Source organism: Camelus bactrianus, chromosome 8 (genome assembly GCF_048773025.1).
Source record: "Camelus bactrianus isolate YW-2024 breed Bactrian camel chromosome 8, ASM4877302v1, whole genome shotgun sequence".
NCBI lineage: Eukaryota > Metazoa > Chordata > Mammalia > Artiodactyla > Camelidae > Camelus > Camelus bactrianus.
Genome location: NC_133546.1, coordinates 29,786,483 through 29,808,472, shown reverse-complemented (window position 1 = coordinate 29,808,472; position 21,990 = coordinate 29,786,483). Strand labels below are relative to the sequence as shown.

The following is a 21,990-nucleotide window of genomic DNA, read 5'->3' as shown; positions in this document are numbered from 1 at the left end:
TTTTCAAGCCTTTGTTGAAAACCCTGCAATGACCCCATTTTACCCAGGGCAAATCCAAATTTCTAACAATGACCTACAAGAGCCCACACAGTCTGGTCCCATTGTCCCCCCTGACTTCACTTCATACTACTGCCCCTATTGTTGGCTCCACTCCAGTCACAATCACTTCTTACTAGTCCTCAAATACCCCAAGAAAGTTCCTGCCTTAGGGCTTTTGTACAGACCATTCCCTCTGCCTGAGGTACAGATTCAGCTCCATTCCCTGTTCTCCAGATCTTAGCTTGAATGAATACTACCCAGATCACTCAACTTAATACTGCAAGAGGCTCCCCCTCCCAATTCCCCATTTTTTGCTCTACTATTTTTATTTTATAGCATTTACCATATACTAACATACTATGTAACTTACTCATTATATTTATTTTTATTTATAGGATTTAAGCTGCACAAGAGCAGCAATCTTTATCTGTTTTGTTCATATAACATATTTCAAGTGCCTAGAATAGCGCCTGGCACACAACAAGCACACACCAGAGTCGTTTCACAAACCAACCAACCATCCCAGGCAGTTTCATGCTCTGTAGTCAAGAAACACAGACCAACAAGACAGGACTGGAGGGGAGGGGTGCTTATCCGAAAGTTGACAGACCATGTTTCATCCAAAAGGAATAGCTGCTACCCAGATCCAGGCAATTGTTACCCTGCAGGAAAGCAGGTCTCCTACTGTGAGGGGATGCAAGGATGCTCTGACCTCCAATCTGTCAAGTTAAGATGGAAGTTCAGACTTTGATGTTAACTCTTTCGGTGTTAAAATTCTGGCAATTGATGGACAACCATGCAAAAACTGACTGGTTAATGGCTCAATACATATCCATAGTATTTGATATTATCTTCTGCTTTATTTATTGTTCTGTAATTATTTCCTAAGTATATTTTTTTCTCCCTGATAAAATGATGATAACTTGAAAAAAAATTCTGGCAACTGATGAAATTTTTTCAACCAAAATGACAGGCCAAATGACCTCCACTGTGGGCCACGACCCCCTGTGGGGGGGCCAGAAAGCTCCCTCTGCTAGCGAGACTTTCTCTTCAGTTTGCTGCCTCCATAACACCTGCTCATTTTTCACGTCTCAGCGCCACTCCCCAGGGAAGCCTCCCTGATGCCCACTTCTGGTTCTGTAGCCCAGGGTACCCTGGTCAGGCTCCCATCACACACCCCGGCACCCCTGAGCTCAACCCTCCTACATCACTCTCCCGGCTCCCTGTGGGGCACACCAACCGCATCGCCCTTTAAAGACCTAACAGGGAGTGGGGGCTTGGCACCAAGCAGGTACTTACTAGCATTTTGCAAAAGAATCACTGAACTTCTCAGAAGACAAAGCCAAAACTCAGAGATTAAGTGACAGCTAATACGTGACGAGACTGAGAGTTAAATCCAGGTTTAAATCCCAAGCCTTAAAATGACAATACAGCTTCTAACTAGTACAGACATTAATTCTCAAACCAGCTCTCCTCTATTTAACCCAAAGTACAAACTAAAGAAATCCAGATTAATACTGTTTTTCTATAAATGACAAAATTATTTAAATGTTCCATCTCCCAAAGAGTAACATTTTCATTTTTGTCTAAGGATTTACTGTTTAAAAGGTACAGCACAAATTTTGTTTTTCTAGAAACACACTGTTCCCCAGAGGATAACTGTCTTATTAAAAAGACAAAGGTATAAAGTCACCTAAGTTAATATGAATAAGCAAGGTTACAAAACAAGAAGGTATTCACATATTCACAATGGTTTTAGAAGTAATAGATCATTCTAAGTTAAACAAAAATGATACCTCAAAAATCCTCTCTAACCTATAACATCAAGCCCTTTCTAAAAAATAAACACCATGTGTAATTTTGCTTTATTAAATTTTATGTTTTTAAAGATACTTTTAAATTGACCAAAAAATATTTAATGCCAAGAAAATGCTATTTTCTAAGAGTGAGAACTATAAATAAATAAAGGAGAAAAAAATATTTTTGTGTGTGATTACTGGATCCCTAAGTAGGCCAAAGCAGAAATATCAAGACAAAGGCTGATAATTGCATTTCCACATTATTCCACAAGATGTCAGCATACAACTGAGGAACCTCAATGGTGGTGCTGGTGGTGGAGGGGTGTCTTCACTGTAAATAGAACAATAGAAGCCCTTTCATTTCATGATCCTAAGTTAGAGCTTCAGTAACTCACTTTTTAAATGTGTTTTCATGTACATTTCATTTTTTTTATACCCAGTTCTTACTATATTCTTACAGTAGTTTCTGAATGCTGAAATTTAGATATTCCTTTTTTGAAACATTTTAATTTTCTTCATTCCAACATAACTCCCTCCAAATTCTTCTGATCCAATCAAGAGCCTGTAAGGTCTTGCTGAAGTCCAGGAAGGATTGCAGGCACGCCACCAATACTGACCTACTTGTCTGGCTGGGTTAGCTATTTTCCCCCATTTCACAGATGAGAAAATCGAAGAAAAAGAATGGTTCACATAAGGGACGCTACAGTCGCCAAACATCACACAATTAGTGGGGAACTCGAGCCCCCTGGGAGCCCTGTGTGTGTGTAAGTGCGGTGGGTGTGGGCTGAGACATGCCAGTCCTGCTGCCTTCCTTTGTTCCTTATCATCAGCTCACATGCTGAGTCACCCAGACCTATGCAACTATCAATACTGATCACCAGTACCAGTCTAGTAGCACAGTTACCATCACTGATGCCTTTAACTTGTAAGAGTATCAGGGCCTAGCAAGTGTGCAGAAAGTCACACTACAAAAACCTCTAAAACTCTCTGTCATATGTATGATATTTAAAACAGCACTGCAAGCTGTATAAGTACGTATCTGCAGGTTTCTCTTACATCATTTGCACTCTTATCTTGCTTCTCATATTTTTCTCGGTCATAAGCCATTTTCTTCAGCAATTTCTTCATGGCTTTTTTATCTTTTCTATGATTTTCGGTGTTTTGCTTCCTCACTTGGTTGACAATAAACTTGGGAATCTATGGAGACATAAAATTAAGTTTGGGGAGGAAAAAGAAGTAGCACCATTTTAAACTATGGAAATAGTTATCTTTTTATTTCTTCTATTTGGAGAGAAGTAAAGGCTTTGTCTATTTGATAAGACTGTGCCATTCATCAAATCTGTGCCCCAAAATGCATCGTATTACTCATTTACCATGTGTACAGAGCATTAACATGATGCAAATTACCACCCACTGTGTCAGGTTGAAAGAGAGGCTTGGTGAAGTTCAAGGACACAGTGGCATCTTCTGTGCCTGGTACACCAGGACTGGAGGCTGCCTGGGGTGACTGGCATTAGGGCCACCACCTCAGCAATTGGTCCCTTTAGCAGCCTCTTACCTGCAACCTAGCCTCTAGCTAACCTACAGTCCCTTTCTCATAACCAGCTAGGCTCTCCTGTCAAAAGAGAAAGAAAAACTCACCAATAAACAAGAGCTGATAGGTATCGAGCAATACTCCAGGAAAAAAAAATGATCCTCAGAAATTCCACTAGCAAAAATAAACTATTTTAAAAGTTACCAAATTGAAATAATGAAATACCATCAGTTTAAAACCTGAGATTTAAAAAAGGGACATTAATTTTTTTTTGAAGTCACATTTGAAATCACCTATATTGGTTACCTTTTCTAGAAAATATAACAATAAAAAGACTTCAGAATCTAGATACCATCACTTATCAACAGAGCTTGAAGATACATACTTACTGTCCACAGAAGTTTTTGATACTTAATCAGTAAGTGCATGATATGAGCTATCCCGGCTGCCATTCCAAATTCTCGCTGTTCGCTGGACTTCAAACCCAATGTGTGATACATGAAGAGATTTGGGGCCATGACCATTGCTACATTCATGACTGTCATCTTATTCTTCTCTTTATTGTCTACCACTCTTTGGAGAAATTCAAGCAGGGCCTGAAACAGAAATGACTCTTTGGGATTTGTGTTGTATGTGAAGGTAAGAGAATAAAGCACTGTAGCATACAAGCTTTTTATTTATTTAAAAAAATAAGTGGTGCCTAACCACAGTCAGCTAGCCACATCCAGTGGAAGGCTCATTCAACCCCAGCTGCCTTTGTCTTAAGGGCTGCAATAGCTGATGGACAGGAGATCCAAAAACAATGGGGAGGAGGGGGAATAAACAGAGACAAAGGGAAAAAGAGTCTTTTTTTTTTTTTTAAAGGAATGAATGAAAAGAAAATTTTCACCAGAACAGGCTAGTTTATACTCAGTTTGATGCCACCAACTTCCCACCTCTATTGCCAACACTTATGTCTCCTCTGAACCTCCCCCCCACAAAAGCCACAGACAGCTGAGATCATCTTCCTTCTGCTAGGAGGGCAGGCTTTAAGTTCTTTTCTTTCCTTCTTGTATTAATTTTGGTCTAAACAATAGTAACAGTAACTGCACAGGTAGTCAATGTTCTCTACGGGCAAAGTATTATTTTAAACACATCACAGAGGTCAACTCCCTTACTGGAGACAGATGCTGTAATGATCCCCATTTTACAGATGAGAAAACAATGTCTAAGAGAATGTATAAAACTTCACAGAGGCCATAGAGCAAGCAAATGGTGGAGAAGAAATTTAACTGCATGTCTATTCTGAATTCTTAACTACTAAAAGAATCAATGTTTTCATATTTAGCCTAAAATCCCTATCTGAAAGAGGTCAAATAAACTATACCAAAATAGAAAAACAGAAACAAAACAAAAAGACTGTATTCATCTCTCAAAGGATCTCAGGGAAAAACAAAAACAACAAAGTGTTAATAGATTGATCTTGAATCAAGTTTAGCTGCTAAATAGACCCCCAAATTGTGAAACAAACTAAAGGCACAGCCTTAATATCTAGCAATGAAATTAATGTATCTAATTTCTGGTACAGTGCTCAGAAAGTTAAACTGTAATCCAAGCAAAGGTGAAACAGAAACAGTACCTTCTCAAATGAAGACAAAAGATTAACTGGTAAGGTTTGGACAAAATACTTAATTTTGTTCCAGAGACCAGAATAATTCTTCAGGGACCAGTGTATCTCTTTCTTTACAAGCATAAATTACAGAGATTAGGTAATAAACCACTTAAATGTGGTGTGCATAATGCAATATTCAAAATATTACTACCAGGATACTAGAATGTGTGTGTTGTCTGTGTGTATAGGTATGAAACTAATTAAAGGTTAGCCTAGCCTCAGCTGAAAGAACTCCATCTTCACGTGTATTTTCTTTTCATCTGAAAGATAAGGACTGTCCTTTTAAAAAAGTATCTATCACCAGTCTGGTATTATGTAAGTATCACTGAACCCATTCTGAAAACCTAGTCAGAGTCCCAGCACGGTTACTTATTAGCTATGTGTAATCTTAGGGCAAACCTTCTGGCATCCTGCTCTTTAAAGTCTTCTTGTTCATAAAATGGAAATACTAATCTCCTAGCCTAACAGGATTAAGCAACACAATGTATGTAAAAACAAACTCCCTAAAACTACAAAAAGGATAAACATATGCCCCTAATTATATTAACACAGGTCTCCTATTTTATCTTAACATCAGTCTTTCTTATTGCTCCAAGTCAAAGGTAAGTATGATCACTGGTCCAAATGCACTAAATCCAAGGTTAAAAAAAAAATCCCGGTTAAGCAATTTCTCCAAAGACACCTGTTGCTTTAGACTTAAACTAGGACATGGTGTTTAACATGGTCACTCCAAACCCTTAGATGTGCTGTAGAAACAGTCTACACAAGCCATGCACATGATCCTGTCCCTCCAAATGGCAACTGAAGGAGTAGCACTAGGATTGGAAAAACTGAGGAAGTTTGCATTAAGCTTCCTGAAATTACCTTGTGATGAAGTTTCCCTTCTCTTTTATAGAACTAAATTTAAATAGTTTATTCTCTTGTAGGTATACTTATTTCAATGTTTCTATTATTAGAAGTCTTGTTTGAAATCTTCACCAGAGCTGGCTAATTAAGTTACTAAAGCCTAAGTAAATTATTAAAATTACTTGTTTTCATTTTCTAATTTTTTTTACCCCTCAAAAGTATTTTCTACCTTATTTATATAATTGTGCTCCCAGTAATCTGATATGCAAAAATTAAAACTACTTTAAAATTAAAAAAAAAAAAAGTGCCTGGGACTTTAAAGGCAAAGTCCAAGAATGAGTTCCAGACCAACCTCGCCCAATAGTAACCATACCAGGATAAGCATTTCCTCCCCAAACTACCTGAATTCTTTTGAATGCAGGCATATTTTAAGTAAATCATGTATCTCAATTTCCACCTTATACTGGTCATTCACAGGGTCATCACATAGACAGGCACCTTTACGTGACGAAGAAAAATATGGATTAAATTCCTCTTTCTGGGTAGTTGATACCCTATGTCCAGGGCATGGCTAACAAGCAGAGAACAGACTGGAAATCAGTCCCCACTGTGTCCTGGGCCAGATGCTCCTATTTTAGTCACAGTCTATACACCCATACACAGCAGCTCTGGTCACACAATTTTTGAATACATCCCTCTCTGGAGTTGGTCTATCTCCAAATCCAGACCAAACCAAACCAAACCTAATCTGCCTTGTCGGTTATTTATTTAACAGCCAGTGAAGCAAAAGATTATTTTCTGACTTAGTTAAGGGAATAACTCTTTGGAAGTTCTCCTATAGTGATGCAGTGTTTTGTTTTGTTTTGTTTTTTAACTCCAGTGATCCTCATTAACTGCTTCATCCAGAAGAGCTGAGTATTAATGTTCAATTCCATGGGCATGAAAGAACTCACTCACCTAGTTTCAATTCAAGGAGTCTTAACAAGGTACAGAAAAAAATTTCCAAGGTTTACCAACTGGTGGTTTTGTTTTCTTGACAGGAAATATTTTTGACATGATTTTTCATTTTAAATAGAAATAAAGGGGTAGATGCGTAAAGTTTTCACCCTTATCTATATACAAAAATTTTTTTAAAGGCAACAACAAAACAGAAGGTATAAAAACTCTTTCTAAACTTTATAAAAGTTTATAATTAAATTTCTTCCAACTACTCTATAAACTTTTTCCCCTAAGGAAAATAAATCAACACAGAACAATCCACTGATTATTATAAAAGCCTCTGACAACATTTAAGATAAACAGTATTAAATCATATGAATATTGGACCAAATCACTTTGAAATCATGACATAAATCAGAAACTCAGGGTAAAGCCCTTATAGAAATGACTAGCATTTATTAGAGTTGGTCTATGTTTTGGCTAACCAAACATTTCAAAATCATCATTATGACTTAGTTCAGACTCTACTGCTTGGAACTACAAATGTAGCGTCTTTAGGCAACAGTGGGTTATATTTGACGAGCCTTAGGATTTTCTTTTTAAACTTTCATTTTTCACCTTACTAATACATGCTCATTAAATAAAATTTGGAAAATGCGGAAAAATAGAGGAGAAAACCCCAAAAGCACCCATGTTTCTAGTAACAAATGAACTTCAGATACCTGTTTTGGTAGAAGAAATGTGACAGTGAAAAACAAACCACCCAAAGACAAAAAACAAACAAACAAACAAAACCTAATGATACCATTAATATGACTAATCTAGTTAATAAATTAATAAAGTTAAAGACTTTCACCATCTGTCCTTAAATATAGGTCCTTTCTTTATAGACAACTACTAACATTTCCATAACATCATTTTGTTTTGCCACAAATAATGAAAAATTACTCTGCTGCGTTCTGAGGGAGAGCTCACGTAAATGAGTCCAGCTGACCTTGAGTGTGTCTCTGTTTGCATCAGGCAGCAGGATGACAAGAAGGTTCAAAGCCTGTAGTTGCTGCTTCTTGGTTGGAAGATCTGCAGACAGAGTAGACAAATCTGAATGCTTGTCTTTACCAAACATTTTTCTTTACTTTCTCTTCTCATTTTGTAAGAAAGAACGTTATTTGGCATAAACATCACTGGGAAATGTAAGACACAAAGACTGAGCCGAAGCCTTGTTGAGAGTGTGTTTGTGGGAGACCAGGGGAAGCAGCTGTTGCTGTGGAGTGTTCTCTCCCTCAGAATGCTCACTTCCAACTGTGATCATATGACGAGCGGCCTTATGTTTGCAGACACACAACAGTGCTTTGGAAAAAATTTTAACTTCTGCGTGATAATTATTTCCCAAGGAAAAGACATAGAAGATTGGACCTTCTAGGATATGGTGTCAGGGTGCATCTGTAACAGTGAAGTCTGTTTCTCTTAATGGTGAGTGAACAAATTATGTGGTGTACATGGTGAGAGTCCATCAGTTCCAACAGGAATGTGCAAAACAGGGCCTGGAACACAATAGGTGTTCAATAAACACTTGTGGAATGAATGAGAAAACCCACTAGCAATGAAAGAGTTGGAGAGGCACAATCATCACCCTTGATACTCATTTCCGGTAGCCCTCATCCCATTAAGAAACACTCTTGGATATCTGTAATCATTCTGGCATTTATTTTTCAGGGATAAATTTAGTCCTTTCATCTTTAGCCAAGGAATATATAGGCAAAATAGCACAATTGAACCATTAAAAAAATTTTTAGAAAACGATTTCTGTCATGTCTTCCCCAAAAATTCTGAAGAGGTGTTATGATATCTAATAACCCACAGGAAACATTTCAATATAACATGCTTTAAGACTAGCCTGGCACATAATGGAATAATATTCATCCATAAAAAAGAATGAAATAATGCCATTTGTAGCAACATGAATGGACCTAGAGATTATCTAAGTGAAGTAAGTCAGAGAAAGACAAATGTCATGATCTCATTTACATGTGGAATCTTAAAAAAAAAGATACAAATGAAATTAATTACAAACCAGAAATAGACTCACAGACTTAGAAAATAAACTATGGTTACCAAAGGGAAAAGGGATGAGACGGAGGGATAAATTAGGAGTTTGAGATTAACACATACACACTATTATGTATATAAAATAGGTAAACAACAAGAACCTACTGTATAGCACAGGGAACTATATTCAATATCTTGTAATAACCTATAATGGAAAAGAATCTGAAAAAGAATATATATATATATATATGTACACGTATAACCAAATCACTTTACTGTACATCTGAAACTAACAACATTGTAAATCAATGGTACTTCAATATAAATAAATAAATAAATATAATGAAATCTTGCCGTTTGCAACAAACATGGATGAACCTGGAGATCAATATGTTAAGTGAAATAAGACAGAGAACAACAAATATCCCATGATCTCACTTACATGTGGAATCTTAAAAAGACAAAAACAGCTCACAGATTCATAGAATTGATTTGGGAAACAATCTGAACCACCATAGGTGGTGGGGATGGGGGGAAATGGGTGAAAGGAGTCAAAAGGCACAAACTGCCAGTTATAAAAGAAATAAGCCCTGGGGAAACTGTACAGCATGGGAATTACAGTTAATAACACTATATGTATATTTGAAAGTTGCTAAAAGTAAATCTTCAAAGTTCTCATCACAAGAAAAATATTTTTCTGTCATGTGTAGTGACAGATGTTAACTAGACATTATGGTGTTCATCTTGCAATATATACAGATACTGAATCATTACACTGTACATCTGAAACTCATAATATTGTATGTCAATTATACCTCATTAAAAAAAAAAAAAAAAGAATAGCCTGGAACAGTTCTGGTTGACACTGTAGCTCGCCATAATCATTAACAGTACCTCCTTTTTACTCTCAAAAGTGTCCCAACTTGGAATTTAACAATATGGTCACTATAATGTGGTGACAGCATTTTTCCTGTTTTAATGGTCTCTAAGACTAAAAGAGGTAATCATGCCAGTACATGAACCTCCTAAGATCTCTGTGTTCACTGGACAGGAATCGAGAACTACTGGAGACCTTAATTTGGAGCTTTTCCCAAGACCACAATATGGCAAGACATGTGAAGTTTGTCACCCTCCCCCCGACCAATGAGGCAGCCAAATGATTTGTTCTACGTTTCTGCATGACAATTTCAGAAATTAATTTTTCAGGAAATAATCACAGGTTCTGCCACATCCCCTTGTGCTTTTATGATAACTGTTAATCCACAGCTTCTCCAGTAAGTGTTGCTTTTAACATTTGGCAAGACAAATGTATCAGAGAACTTAACATGACTCATTCTGTTATAAAAGAAATCTGAAGTTTCCAGGTTTTAACACGAAAATACGTATACTGAATTGCTGAAAGGAGATGCAATTAATCTGTACCCAAAGAGAACATTCTGTTATCTATTTACTCAGAGATGTATATTTATAAAGGAAAAGGAAAACACAGTGTGGCATTTGAGTACACGCTGCCATCAGTGAGTCAATATGTCTATCCAAATATATCTGGTTATAGTCTGTGTGCTGCAAAATGTCATTAAAACAATTAATATGGATGGCACCAGCACAAGAATGGCTTCAGAGACGGATGGACAGCACTTACTCTGGACAGCCTGAAACGCTTTGAGATATTCCACACTGAGCAGCGGCTGGGGCAGCTCCCGGATGAAGAGTTTCAGCAGGCTGGTGGCATCGTGCTGCTTGACACTTTCCCAATTAAAAGTCCCTTCATAAAACTTTGCTTCGAGTTCTTGGCAAAGATTCTGAAAGGCAAAGGAAGAGAGAGACAGGGGAAAAAAAGCTACCAGTGAGTGCATTTTTTTTTCTGCCGAGAATGATACACTTCCCACTTTAAAAGAGGTTCTACTCGTGTAAAGTCATCTGAAAGTACCAAACACTCCTCTCTTAATCAGAAAAATACTCCCCACCCCCACCCTAAATGTACTTCACCAATGAAGATGATACCTAACACCAAAAAATTTAAAAAACTGTACAATTTTCAGGACCTGCAACAAACCTTAAGCAGTGCAGATTTAATCAAAAGGTTAGTTGTAAGAGCCTTTACATTTGGTGGCTTTACTTAGATACTAAAATTTTTTCACTCACTTTAAAAAAATCATTTTAAAAAAGTCTATGTTTTAAATTATTTAGAAGTCCGTTACATAACAAAATACATAATCAATCTCTGGACCTAAAGCAGGAGGCCACCTCTGAGTACTCACCTCTAGGAAATGGAAAACCAAATTCTCCAGCAAATGAGGCACGAAAATATATCAATACACCTGTCTTAAAACCACAGGCTGTCAGTGACACAGCCATCCTGCTGCTAGCTGCAGAAAACAGTGGGGGCCATGTAGAATTAGAAATACCTACTTCATTTACCTCAGAGATGCTGCAAAACTTGCCAGACAAATTATTAATAATAAATCAACTTAGCTTCATAATTACTATTTTCTATATGCTTTTTCACTGTGGCATAAATCCTATTATGATAGAAATCCTTCCAAGGTTGTCACTTTCTTCTATTATTTGAAACCGTTCTCCCAAGAAACGTTCTTTTGCTTTTCCTGTAAGGTGAATTTCTGACACTTTCTCGACACAATTCCAGCCTTCACCCCAATTATTTTTGTAATTGGTTAAATATGTAAAGGCGAACCTAGAAATGGGGGTTAGGGGAAAGACAGGTGGAAGGAGAGAAGGGTGAAAGGAGTCGGGGGGGAGGAGAGGAAAGAGAGGGGTGGGCGGAGGGCCCCAGCAACTTGGTGAGGGAGGGGAGGAGAAAGAACCAGAATTTTTGCATATTATCTTTAAATTATTTATAATGGACCAGCTGCTGTGTAATTTGGTCTGTGACAACGGGCTGTGTTGAAGAGTTGAGCCAGCCGAATCCACGTAATTGAGCTTCTAAGAAATTATACCGAGTTGAACTCCTCCCTCCGCCAGCTACCCGGCCAAAATGCAGAACACGCATGCTGCGCACCCTCGGATGCTCAGCAAAAGGCGTGCAGGACTCTGGCAAGCGGACCAGCCGTCGCATTCTGCTCATGCGCGCTGTGAACAGTGCCCTGCGAAGCGGTCGTTCTCGCGGAGGTGGGTAACATGAAGTCCCGTTACCTGTTTCCGAGGGATTCTTTCTCTGCAGGAGAACGTGCTTCTCCACAGAACTCATCTCCGAATCACACAGTGTCCATAACTGACCGGTGGTGAAAGGCCGGAGGTGTCAGCAAGGGACCTGAGACCAGGGCACCTCATCACGCTCACTCACGGGGGCACCGAAGCAGTTTCGGGGACCTCTGTGCACCGCACCGCAAGCCCAGGGGACACCAGCGGGATGACAGCTGTGAGCAGGGTATGTATCGGGTGACTCAAACCCGATTAAACTGAGATCACCACGTAGTAAGAGCCAAGTCGGCCCAAACTAGCTTCCTAAATTGAGGAAGCTTATCAAGATAAGCAGGTGATGCAAACTGTGGAACCTATGAACAGTAATTCCGGTCCTGGCAGCGCCACAGCCATTGTCCCAGGCAAGGAGAGTGCCACCCACCAGGAGTCATTTCTTCTTGATCCAGCTCTAAAGGTCTCACACAGAATAGGTCTTAAGGAAATGAACAGAGGATTACCTCTTCCCTCTATCCTATTTTTTCTTAGATTTACAGATTCAGGAAGACAAAATATCGGATGTGGGCAGTGACCTATCTAACTATCTATTCAGAGCCAGAGCTGAATCTGGAGGATAGGGTGATGGATATTGTTCATAACTGCTAACCAAACATTTTCCCTTGATAAAGTTTCTAGATAGAGCTACCAATCCAAGTATGAAGTCCCTGTAAAATACAAATCCGGGGGGAACGTATACGAGCCATGCCATCGTCGGGGGGTAATTGTACTTTACCATGCATTCATTTACTTTCTTGCCCAGAGCAGGAGCTGGGGAGCAGAGAAAGGAGGAAGATACACAGCATTCTAGGACAGTGGGAAGGAAATGGCATCTTGAGAGAAGAGAAGGCAGGGGGGGAGGAAAGAGGGGGCTTCGACTGGGAAGTCTGGGAATTCCCTGGCCTCTTTTATTTTTTATTCAAAGAAAGAATTTTTTATGATATGAAGAAATAAAAAACTGGTTGCAAAACTCAGGCTACTCTTGGATCCAGGGAGCCAAGGAACTGTGACAGTCAACAGGGTGGTTGAGACAGAGTCTCATTTTGCCAGCTTACTAAAACTAATAATGTCTGGGGACTGATGTCAAGTCTTCTACTCTGTTCACCTGGCGGAGTTTATCATCCTGCCTTTTTTAACTACTCTTGTCTTTTGCTTGTTTACTTTTGTTCCTATTTTACGTTTGCCCAGAAGAGAGATTAAAATCATTTCCCTCTTAATTTATCACAGTATTATCACAGGTAATACAGTGATTTTGGAAAAAAAATCAAAACCTACACAAATCAAAAGAGACTAGAAAAACTAACTATAAACTGAATGTTTAATGTTAGAAGGTTTTTTGTTCTATTTTGTCTACTAAAATGGGAAGAAGGGGTGGGGAGGACAAGTTAGCTTTAAAAATGCAAAAGTATAATTAAACAGTAAAGTTTTACATGAGTAGAACCAAGTAATTACCTTGATTCTAACGGCAGCTCCGGGTATTCTTAAGAGGCCTTCAGTTTCCAAACCTCCTTCTTCAATTCGAGAAATCAGCTGTGTGTAAACAGAATACTCTGATTTTGGTATTCTCAACAGGTACAATTCCAAATTTAACATGTTTCATATATAAATACATGAAAGTTGATTACAGTGACATGTAAAGTGGATTTCATGAAGTTTTGAATGCTCCTTCACTACCACTATCATCCTTGAAACTGACATGTCCCAAAACTTGTCATCATTTAGAAAAATGTCGAGTTTTATTCTCCTTTGTAACACAAGTGTGTAGTTTCACACAACAGCTGAGATACTCCAAACAGAGACTGACCCATGTTCATTATTTCAAAGCAACTAAGATCATGCATTTCTTCTGGTTTCCCAGAAACATACATTCTTCAATCAAACAAATCTTATGAAATTCTAAGTATTTGCATATTTATATCTCATTTTTAGTTTATTCAAAGAAAGAATTATTTATGATATGAAGAAATAAAAACTGGTTGCAAATAGTCATTTTTAGTCTTTTAAGCTTTTGGTGGTAAACTTAATTAAACAAAAAAAAGTTCTTGTATAGGGGGTCTAAATTAGGCTAAACTGGGCTACCCAATGCCCAATGAATACATACAGTTCTCTCTATCTTCAGAACCCCATTAAAATAACAAAGTTGTTTTTTTGTTTTTTTTAATAAGGCAGAAACCCACAAGAATAGGCAAATGGAGAAATTACAATGACAATGTTGGAAGCTAGGAAAATATAAGTGGTTAGTTCTTGGCAGAGACTTCCAGTTGGCATATGCATTCCCTGGGCAGTACACAAAGGGTTTTTAGGAGGTACTCTGCTATTTTAAGGAAATCAGTTTCTTTGTCCTCAGTTTAAATACAAGGCACTTGCTAGCATCACATAGATTTTCCTTCCTAACACCCACCCTCCCCTTTTCACAATAGCTTTCTAAAAGACAGACCTACTCTTTACTCAGCCCCAAACTTACTATAATACTCTCTGCAGACCCTAAGGCACAAAATCTTCCAGAGTACCAAAAGAACGTAAAAAATTTTAATTTTTTTTCAAGGAAACCTCCTTTAATGATTTACCAAAGCTCTGTAAACAACATAAAGCTTACTATTTTCCCCTTCTTAGCAAAGTGTTAGGAGCAATGCAAGGCGTCATAAATGAAGTCTTTTGACCTTTATCTAGATGTTCTGAAATCAGATATATTGTAGAATGTAGACACTGGAAGAGAGGGCAGTTTTTCTTTAATGACCTCACCCCTTCTGTCCCTGTACTATAGCCGAAGAACGCACTGATCTTGAGGGAGTCAGGTAAGAATAAAAAAAGAGTAGTCTCAGAATTTTCTCAAGGATTTACTATTAACTGAAAAGAGAAGCATCTTTGACCAAAGCAGTACATGATTTTAAAAAATTCATCTGGGATGTTTTCCAAGACATTTTTCAAGTTACCCTGGATTAAAAAAAAAAAACCCACAGGAAAAATCTTTATGTGAATTATTTTAGATTAGACTTTAGACTAGATGAGCATTATTCAATAAAATATTCAAAACCAAATTTATCAAATAATACCATGCAACGTTTATTCATGTACAAGCAATTTTTGTTTTATTTCATCTTATAAAACGTTTAAAATGTTCTATTAACAAAAAATAAAACTGTATGCTAGTAGCTGGACCAAATTAGTTTTTAGCAGCATATGAATTTTGCTTTCATTAAATACACAGGAAAAAAATGGATGATTTCTAAATAACTGTATGAGAGTGATGTCTGGATTCTTATATTTGAATTCTTTTTATTATTCTCTAGTGCTGAATACTAGTATTCAATAGATGTATGTGTATATATTGTCTGAAAGAATGCCATGTGTTTTCTTATATTTCTCACTTTGAAAATATTTTTAGCTACCACGTTATATTGCATTATTAAAATGTAAAATAATACTTAACAACTTTCCTTTTATTTTCAAAACTTAAAAATGGAGAATGGGGAGGGAGGGTATAGGTCAGTGTAGAGGGCATGCTCAGCATGCACAAGGTCCTGGGTTCAATCCCCAGTACCTCCATTAAAAATAAACAAACAAAATTAGTAAGTAAACCTTTAAAAAAATGGAGAAAAACTATAATGATCTATATATTCTAATCATGCTGCTTTTAGTAATTTATCTTACAAGATACATTATATAATAATTTATCAGTGAAGTTCATAGCCTTTCCCAAAATAGATACTACATACATATGAATTTGTGAATTAATGGATTAAATATGAAGTCAGACATTTTTGACACAAAGTATTTTTTATTTGATTAGTCTGACAGTGAAAACAAGATTTGCTAATTTGGAGAATTTTGCCATGGATAAAAATTAAGAATATTTCTATTTCTCCAACCCTTTCTGAGAATGTGGTTTAAACAATGTGCCTCTAAGTGGGAGGGAAAAAAAACAGACACAATTTACAGAAATTAGATAAGCTTTATTCAAGTCTTTTTGGGGTATATTTCTCAATAACTGAGAGAAAATAATCCTCGAAAGACTGGTAATAAAATTTTTTGTAAATCAGTGGGTTCCAATTCTTTCCTTTCTACAAAATTGAAGGAATGCATAATTGTCAGCTGATAAATCAAAAAATATCATGATAGATCACTGTGACTTTTTACTTATAATTCAGAGGGGATGCAAACAGATGAGCATTATCTAATAGAAAACTGTTTACACTCCCTTTCTTTTTTTATATGAACCAAAAAACTTTAAGACTCTTGTCCAATGACTTCAAACTGGTGGGCAGTCTGAGTCTCCGGAATGTGAAAGAGACCAAAAATGTAAGATAACTAATTAAATAAATAACGAAAACAATTTCAAGAGAAGATGACAAGAGGCAGGATGCAATCCTGGGCCTGACCAGGAGGCAACACTGACTTTTGTGGATACCAGAACTTACTGCTTGCTGGTGTGATGGTGAACATGATGTGTCAACTTGGTTGGGCTACAGTGCCCAGTTGTTTGGTCAAACACCAGTCTAGATGTTGCTATGAAGATATTTTTAGATGTGACTTACATTTAATCAGTAGACTCTGAGTAAAGAAATTACTTTCTAAAATTTGAGTAGGCTTCATCCAGTCAGTTGAAGGCTGTAAGAGTAAAGACTGAGGTTCCCCAAAGAAGAAACAATTCTGTCTCAAGACTGCAACATAGAAACCCTTCCAGAGTTTCCAGCCTGCAGACTTTGGACTCGACTCTGAAACATTAACTCTTGCCCGTGTTTCCAGCCTGCTGGTCTGCTCTTTATAATTCAGACTTGCCAGGCCCCACAACTGCATAAGTCATCAATTCCTTAAAGTAAATCTCTCTATATATGTATACCAATATATAGATATATAGACACAGGTATAAACATTAGATAAAATCTCCTACTGGTTCTGTTTCTCTTGGAGAACCCAGGGAAAGGATCCTGCTGAGATCCCTGCTTTGTCCACCTGTGTAGAGTAAATCACACCTTTCACCACCATTGAAAGAACCTGAATATATGGCTACATTTGTCAGCATCTCTCTTAATCACAGAGACCGCTGACAGCTATGCACACACATCCAGGTTCTGCAGGCAGTCTGTGCAGAACAAAGTCCATCAGGAGAAACACTGAGACACAGGTTTGGATGTAATGAGTGAATATGAGGAATGAAGGAATCGGAGCTTCGTAGGTAAGATGGTAAAAGACTGGGAATAACAGAAGAATTAGCGCCAAGCAGACTGAATCTGAGTAGTGTTGATGAACTTGTTGAACCAAACAACTGTGAAAGTCCCAACTGCCACTCTTGCCACCCCAGAACTTCCAAAAACTGTGAAATCCCTGGGCTGTTGCAACAACCTACATGTTGAGTAGCCCATAACTGATCTGACCCACCTTCCTCATGGGCATTCTCTGTCTTTTATCAAATGTGATCTGTGTTCCTGAATAATGATAGCTTGAAGTTTAGACTGAAATTTTTATATTGTCATAGATAATCCCCTTATGAATAATTGAGTGTTGACTGTATGAGTGACTTCATAGTTTAGCAATCATTTTCTAATTCTACTTTATGATTTCTTTGACTACTTTGGAAGTAGGCACTAGTAAATTAATTGGACATCGTCACTGTAAATAGGAAAGCCTGGGAAATACATACAGGCATGAAATATTCATGAGGATTCAATTCCCTGGAAATTTATAAGCAGTTCCCACTCCTATGTATTATAGAACTGAGATCTCAATTATACAAAGCCAGATAATATAAGACAGGAAAATGATGCCATGTAATCACAGTTACAAGTAATAACACTGAAAGCATCACCATGAAATAAAAAATTATGAGCTTTTGAAATAAATTTGTTTCCTGAATAGAAAAATCAAAGTATAAAAGAGCGTATCAATTGGAAAACTATATTATAATCCTATGAGTGCAAAACAAACAAAAAAGAAAACAAAACCCACCGTTAGCTCAAGTATGTTCTCTCTATGCTGACCCATTCAGGCCTACTTACTTTTTGAAATATCAAGGGTATTCGAGTTCCTGGGACTTTCTTCTGATCTTGTTCTAACAGTACTGTCAATGGAACACAAAACAGGCCAGAATCTGCCACAAAAAAAAAAAAAAAAAAAAAGGTAAAATGTCTTCACTTTCATCAACCTATAAAATATTAATGCAAAAATGTTAAGGCAACAGATTCCTGATCTTGTCATTCAATCAGACAAGTATTTGCCGAGCACCTAAGTGAGTGACGCTGTCGAGCCATTAGGGATACACAACCCAGCTGGAGGATTCTGGCCCTGCCTTATAGCGCAATCTAGCAAGGAAAGAACCTGACAAACGATTATAAACAATCACCAAAATAATTAGAAAAGTATAAACTGGTACATAAGAGAAACAGTGCTGTGGGAGTAGGCAGAATCTGCAGATCATTCATTACATGTAATCACACTAAAGCTTCTGGCTTAAAACAAATATCACTCATCTCTTCCATACTTAATTGATAGTCGACATTCTACAATACAGTAAAATATAAACATCTGCTTTTTGAGAAATCAGCCAACATTATGATCTTATTCTATAGAAGTTTTTCTTGAGAAAATACAGCAAATGCTTGGTCTTTGTGGATTTAAATGTGTAGTTTTATATATTTGAAAATAACTCCAGAAGAAACAACAGGTAATAAGTTATAATTTTTCTAAATTAAAATCATACACCTTCAGTCTAGGATGAGCATCGCTTCTACCCAGCACCTCCTACCCCACGCCCATTACCGAGTGAACAGTAAGCACAGAAGTGTAACACACATCGTCATTCCCTAGAAATTTATAAGCAGTTCCCACTCCTATGTATTACAGAACTGAATCTCAATTATACAAAGCCAGATAATATAAGACAGGAAAATGATGCCATGTAATCACAGTTACAAGTAATAACACTGAAAGCATCACCATGAAATAAAAAATTATGAGCTTTTGAAATAAATTTGTTTCCTGAATAGAAAAATCAAAGTATAAAAGAGCATATCAATTGGAAACTATATTATAATCCTATGAGTGCAAAAAAAAAATAGATAGAAATCATTCGTGAACATGGAAAAGGTGATTATCTTGTGATATAAAAACAGACATGAAAACTGCCATGTCAACAGAGATGACATTCAAGCAAATGCCAATAACCCAGTAAATAACTTGTAGTTTAGGAATTAGGGGGGAAAAAAGCAATCTTCAAGAATGTCAAAAGCCTAGTTTATAATGTAAGATAAATAAGATACAAACATATAAAAAAGATGAAAAGAAAATCTGTTATATTAATAGTGATATTCTTAATGAGAACGGCTTAATATTTCTCTCTCTGATAGGAGGCAATTCTAAAACATAAAATTAAAAGACCTCTTTAAGCCACTTTGAAAGTCTTGAGCACTGAGTCACAGCTATTTAAATTATATTTATATTTAGTATTTGGAGAAGACTTTGTGATGAGCTTCTGAAAAAGCATCTGAATCTTCATTATTCACAATGGACTGTGGAAAACCAGAAGAAATGTTTGACTCAGAAATTCACCATCCCAAGCCTTAAGCTAAAACACTCACTCAAAGGAACTGAACACAGAATGAGGTCTTCTGGGGCCCAGCATGGGGGAAAGGACCTGAAGGGAAGGTACACTTCAATCCTACAGAGAAATTGCCTCTAAAACTTAAATCAGGTGAACACTTGTCTTTGCTAACGTTACCATAGCAACTCAGTAATCCTCATTCTTGGTTTCTCTTTAAGAGATGCCTTTAAAGTTAAAGGAGATGTTAGAGATTCCTAAACAGTAAAGCTTTGTCAACAGAAAATTATCTGGATTTCCAGGCCAATAAAATTTTGGAAAAACAAAAACTAAGGAGGTGTCTGTTCTCTACCATGTTATAAAAAATAAAGTCTATTTATGTAATGGGTAAAGCAAGCTGCTAACAAAGGAAGAAACCACACAAACCCATAAGAAGCACAATTCAGTGACATTCTGTGCCACAACTGCACTAGTTTCTTAATATAGGGGAGAATATTTTTTTGCAAAATAGTTAACGTAAATGAACAAAGGGACAGACTACTAACTGCCCTATGTATTTGCCATCAAATAAATAAGCAAAAGTAATTGATCAGGAACAACCATCTTAAAGTTATTTTTCAAGATCCAATTTTGGAAATAAGTATATGTACCAAATGTTATTTTTAAACGTAGTTTTCAAAGGAGAGCCCATTTGAGTTAAGAAACCTTGACTCAGAATTTCCTTCTAATTTCCTTCTATGGTAATTAAACATTTGATTATCCCTTTATTTTTTATAATCTAGGAGGCAGTGCATTCTCATCAAGTCACAAAAATTTTGCAAGGAATGTTTTAGAGTCTGAACTGTGGATGTATTCAAGTGTTGGTTTATTTTGTAGATGTTTCCCACCCCTACAAGAATATTTCTAAAAAGCCAAGCTCATTCTTACTACTTTAGGAGTAAATTCAACCACTTTTCATTTCAAAATTACCTTTTGTTTTGATTTTCACAGCTTTTTGTTGTTTCAGTTCAATACCCAATACATCGTAGAGGGCAGTCAGCTCAATTAGGGCTAAATGGCAAACTTTCTTCATGTCCTGGGGTGCCAGGTCACCAATCCTGGTGGTGCCTGTTTTGTCTTTTGGCAATCTGAAACTCTAAAATAAATACCATTAATATAGTAAAGGTTTACAGTAGTTAACCCCTTTTTTAATGAAAGAAGACAAAATTGTAACTACAGAAAGAAGTTACACTCAAGAGGACCGACAATGAAAGCTGTAGCAGGATCTCTCCAGTTGGAACGAAGAGCAATCCTATCTTAATGCTGGTTGCAAACCTGTAGGAAATCAATAAAAGTCTGACAGACAAGGGAACCAGGCCATGTGCCAAGAATATGAATACCAGTGGCCAAGAGGACAAAATCAGTAAAAAAAAAAAAAAAACTCGAATTAACAGACCTTAGAGAACCAAGAAGGAAGAGAAGGCAAGACAAACCATGAGGAGGAGGAAGAGGGAGGGAAGGTGAAGAAGAGATGAGAAAGAAGAGGAGTGGCCACCAGTGAGTGCTCAGACTGTGCCAGGGACCCTGGACCTACGTTATTATTAATTGCCATATACATGTAATACATGACATTGTATGTATAATATTGTATATATGGCATATATAATATTGTCACAAAAATGCAAATAAGACAGGTACAGAAGGACTGTATTGCACTGCGGAGGGCAGAGGGGAGACTCAACATGGACTTCAGAGACACAATGCCTACCAGTCATCTAACTACTGACTAGCTGTGTGGGATTCTGGTAGTAAAATAGGAGGCAGTGGGGAGAGGCGGGGGAAGGAGAGGAGAATACGAAGGCGGAGAGGGGGAGGGGAAGGGAGAATTCCCCTAATTCAAAGGGCTGCTATGAGGTTTAAATGCCTGGTATTTCCCAAGCACTTCTATGTGGTTGCTACTATTATTACTTCCACTACGGAATAAATTAACTGAGGCTTAGATACACTTCTATCACAGGCAAATAAGTGGTGTCTTTATTGTCTTGTGCCTTTCTCAAATGTTATCTACTACCTATTCAGCCTCTTCATATTGAATATGTGTGAAACTAAGAAAAACAAAATAAAAACACGAATTTCTCTAACATATTTAATACAAATTATAGTTCCACTGTATGTACCAATTACTAAAACAATAATCATTCTCTAAGAGTTTGATAAAAATCTTATTATTAAGGTTATGACTTTGGGGTTTGCTCTTGATTTCCTAATTTAATTTAATGGCCAAGGGTATTGAATTGATTCTCTTTTATTCCCTTTACTTTGCTCAGTTTTGCACCATAGCATTAACACTTCATGGTCTAGAAACTATTGCAAAAGACATGTCCTAAAGCAGGAGTTCTTAAAGTGTGGTCCAGGGAGGCAGAGAGGC

At 37.1% G+C, this 21,990-nt stretch overlaps 1 protein-coding gene across 2 annotated transcripts in view; it reads right to left on the bottom strand.

Annotated features, from left to right (window-relative positions):
• ARHGAP18 (Rho GTPase activating protein 18) overlaps positions 1-21,990 on the bottom strand; it is a 163,711-nt gene that overhangs the window by 15,423 nt on the left and 126,298 nt on the right. For both annotated transcript variants that reach the window (XM_010965535.3, XM_010965533.3), the window contains exons 6-12: positions 20,553-20,718; positions 18,046-18,137; positions 13,502-13,579; positions 10,497-10,656; positions 7,803-7,885; positions 3,762-3,968; positions 2,895-3,035 (exon numbers count right to left, since the gene is read on the bottom strand). In XM_010965535.3, the coding sequence (XP_010963837.2) occupies positions 2,895-3,035; positions 3,762-3,968; positions 7,803-7,885; positions 10,497-10,656; positions 13,502-13,579; positions 18,046-18,137; positions 20,553-20,718 (927 nt within the window). The remainder of the gene's footprint in view (positions 1-2,894; positions 3,036-3,761; positions 3,969-7,802; positions 7,886-10,496; positions 10,657-13,501; positions 13,580-18,045; positions 18,138-20,552; positions 20,719-21,990) is intronic.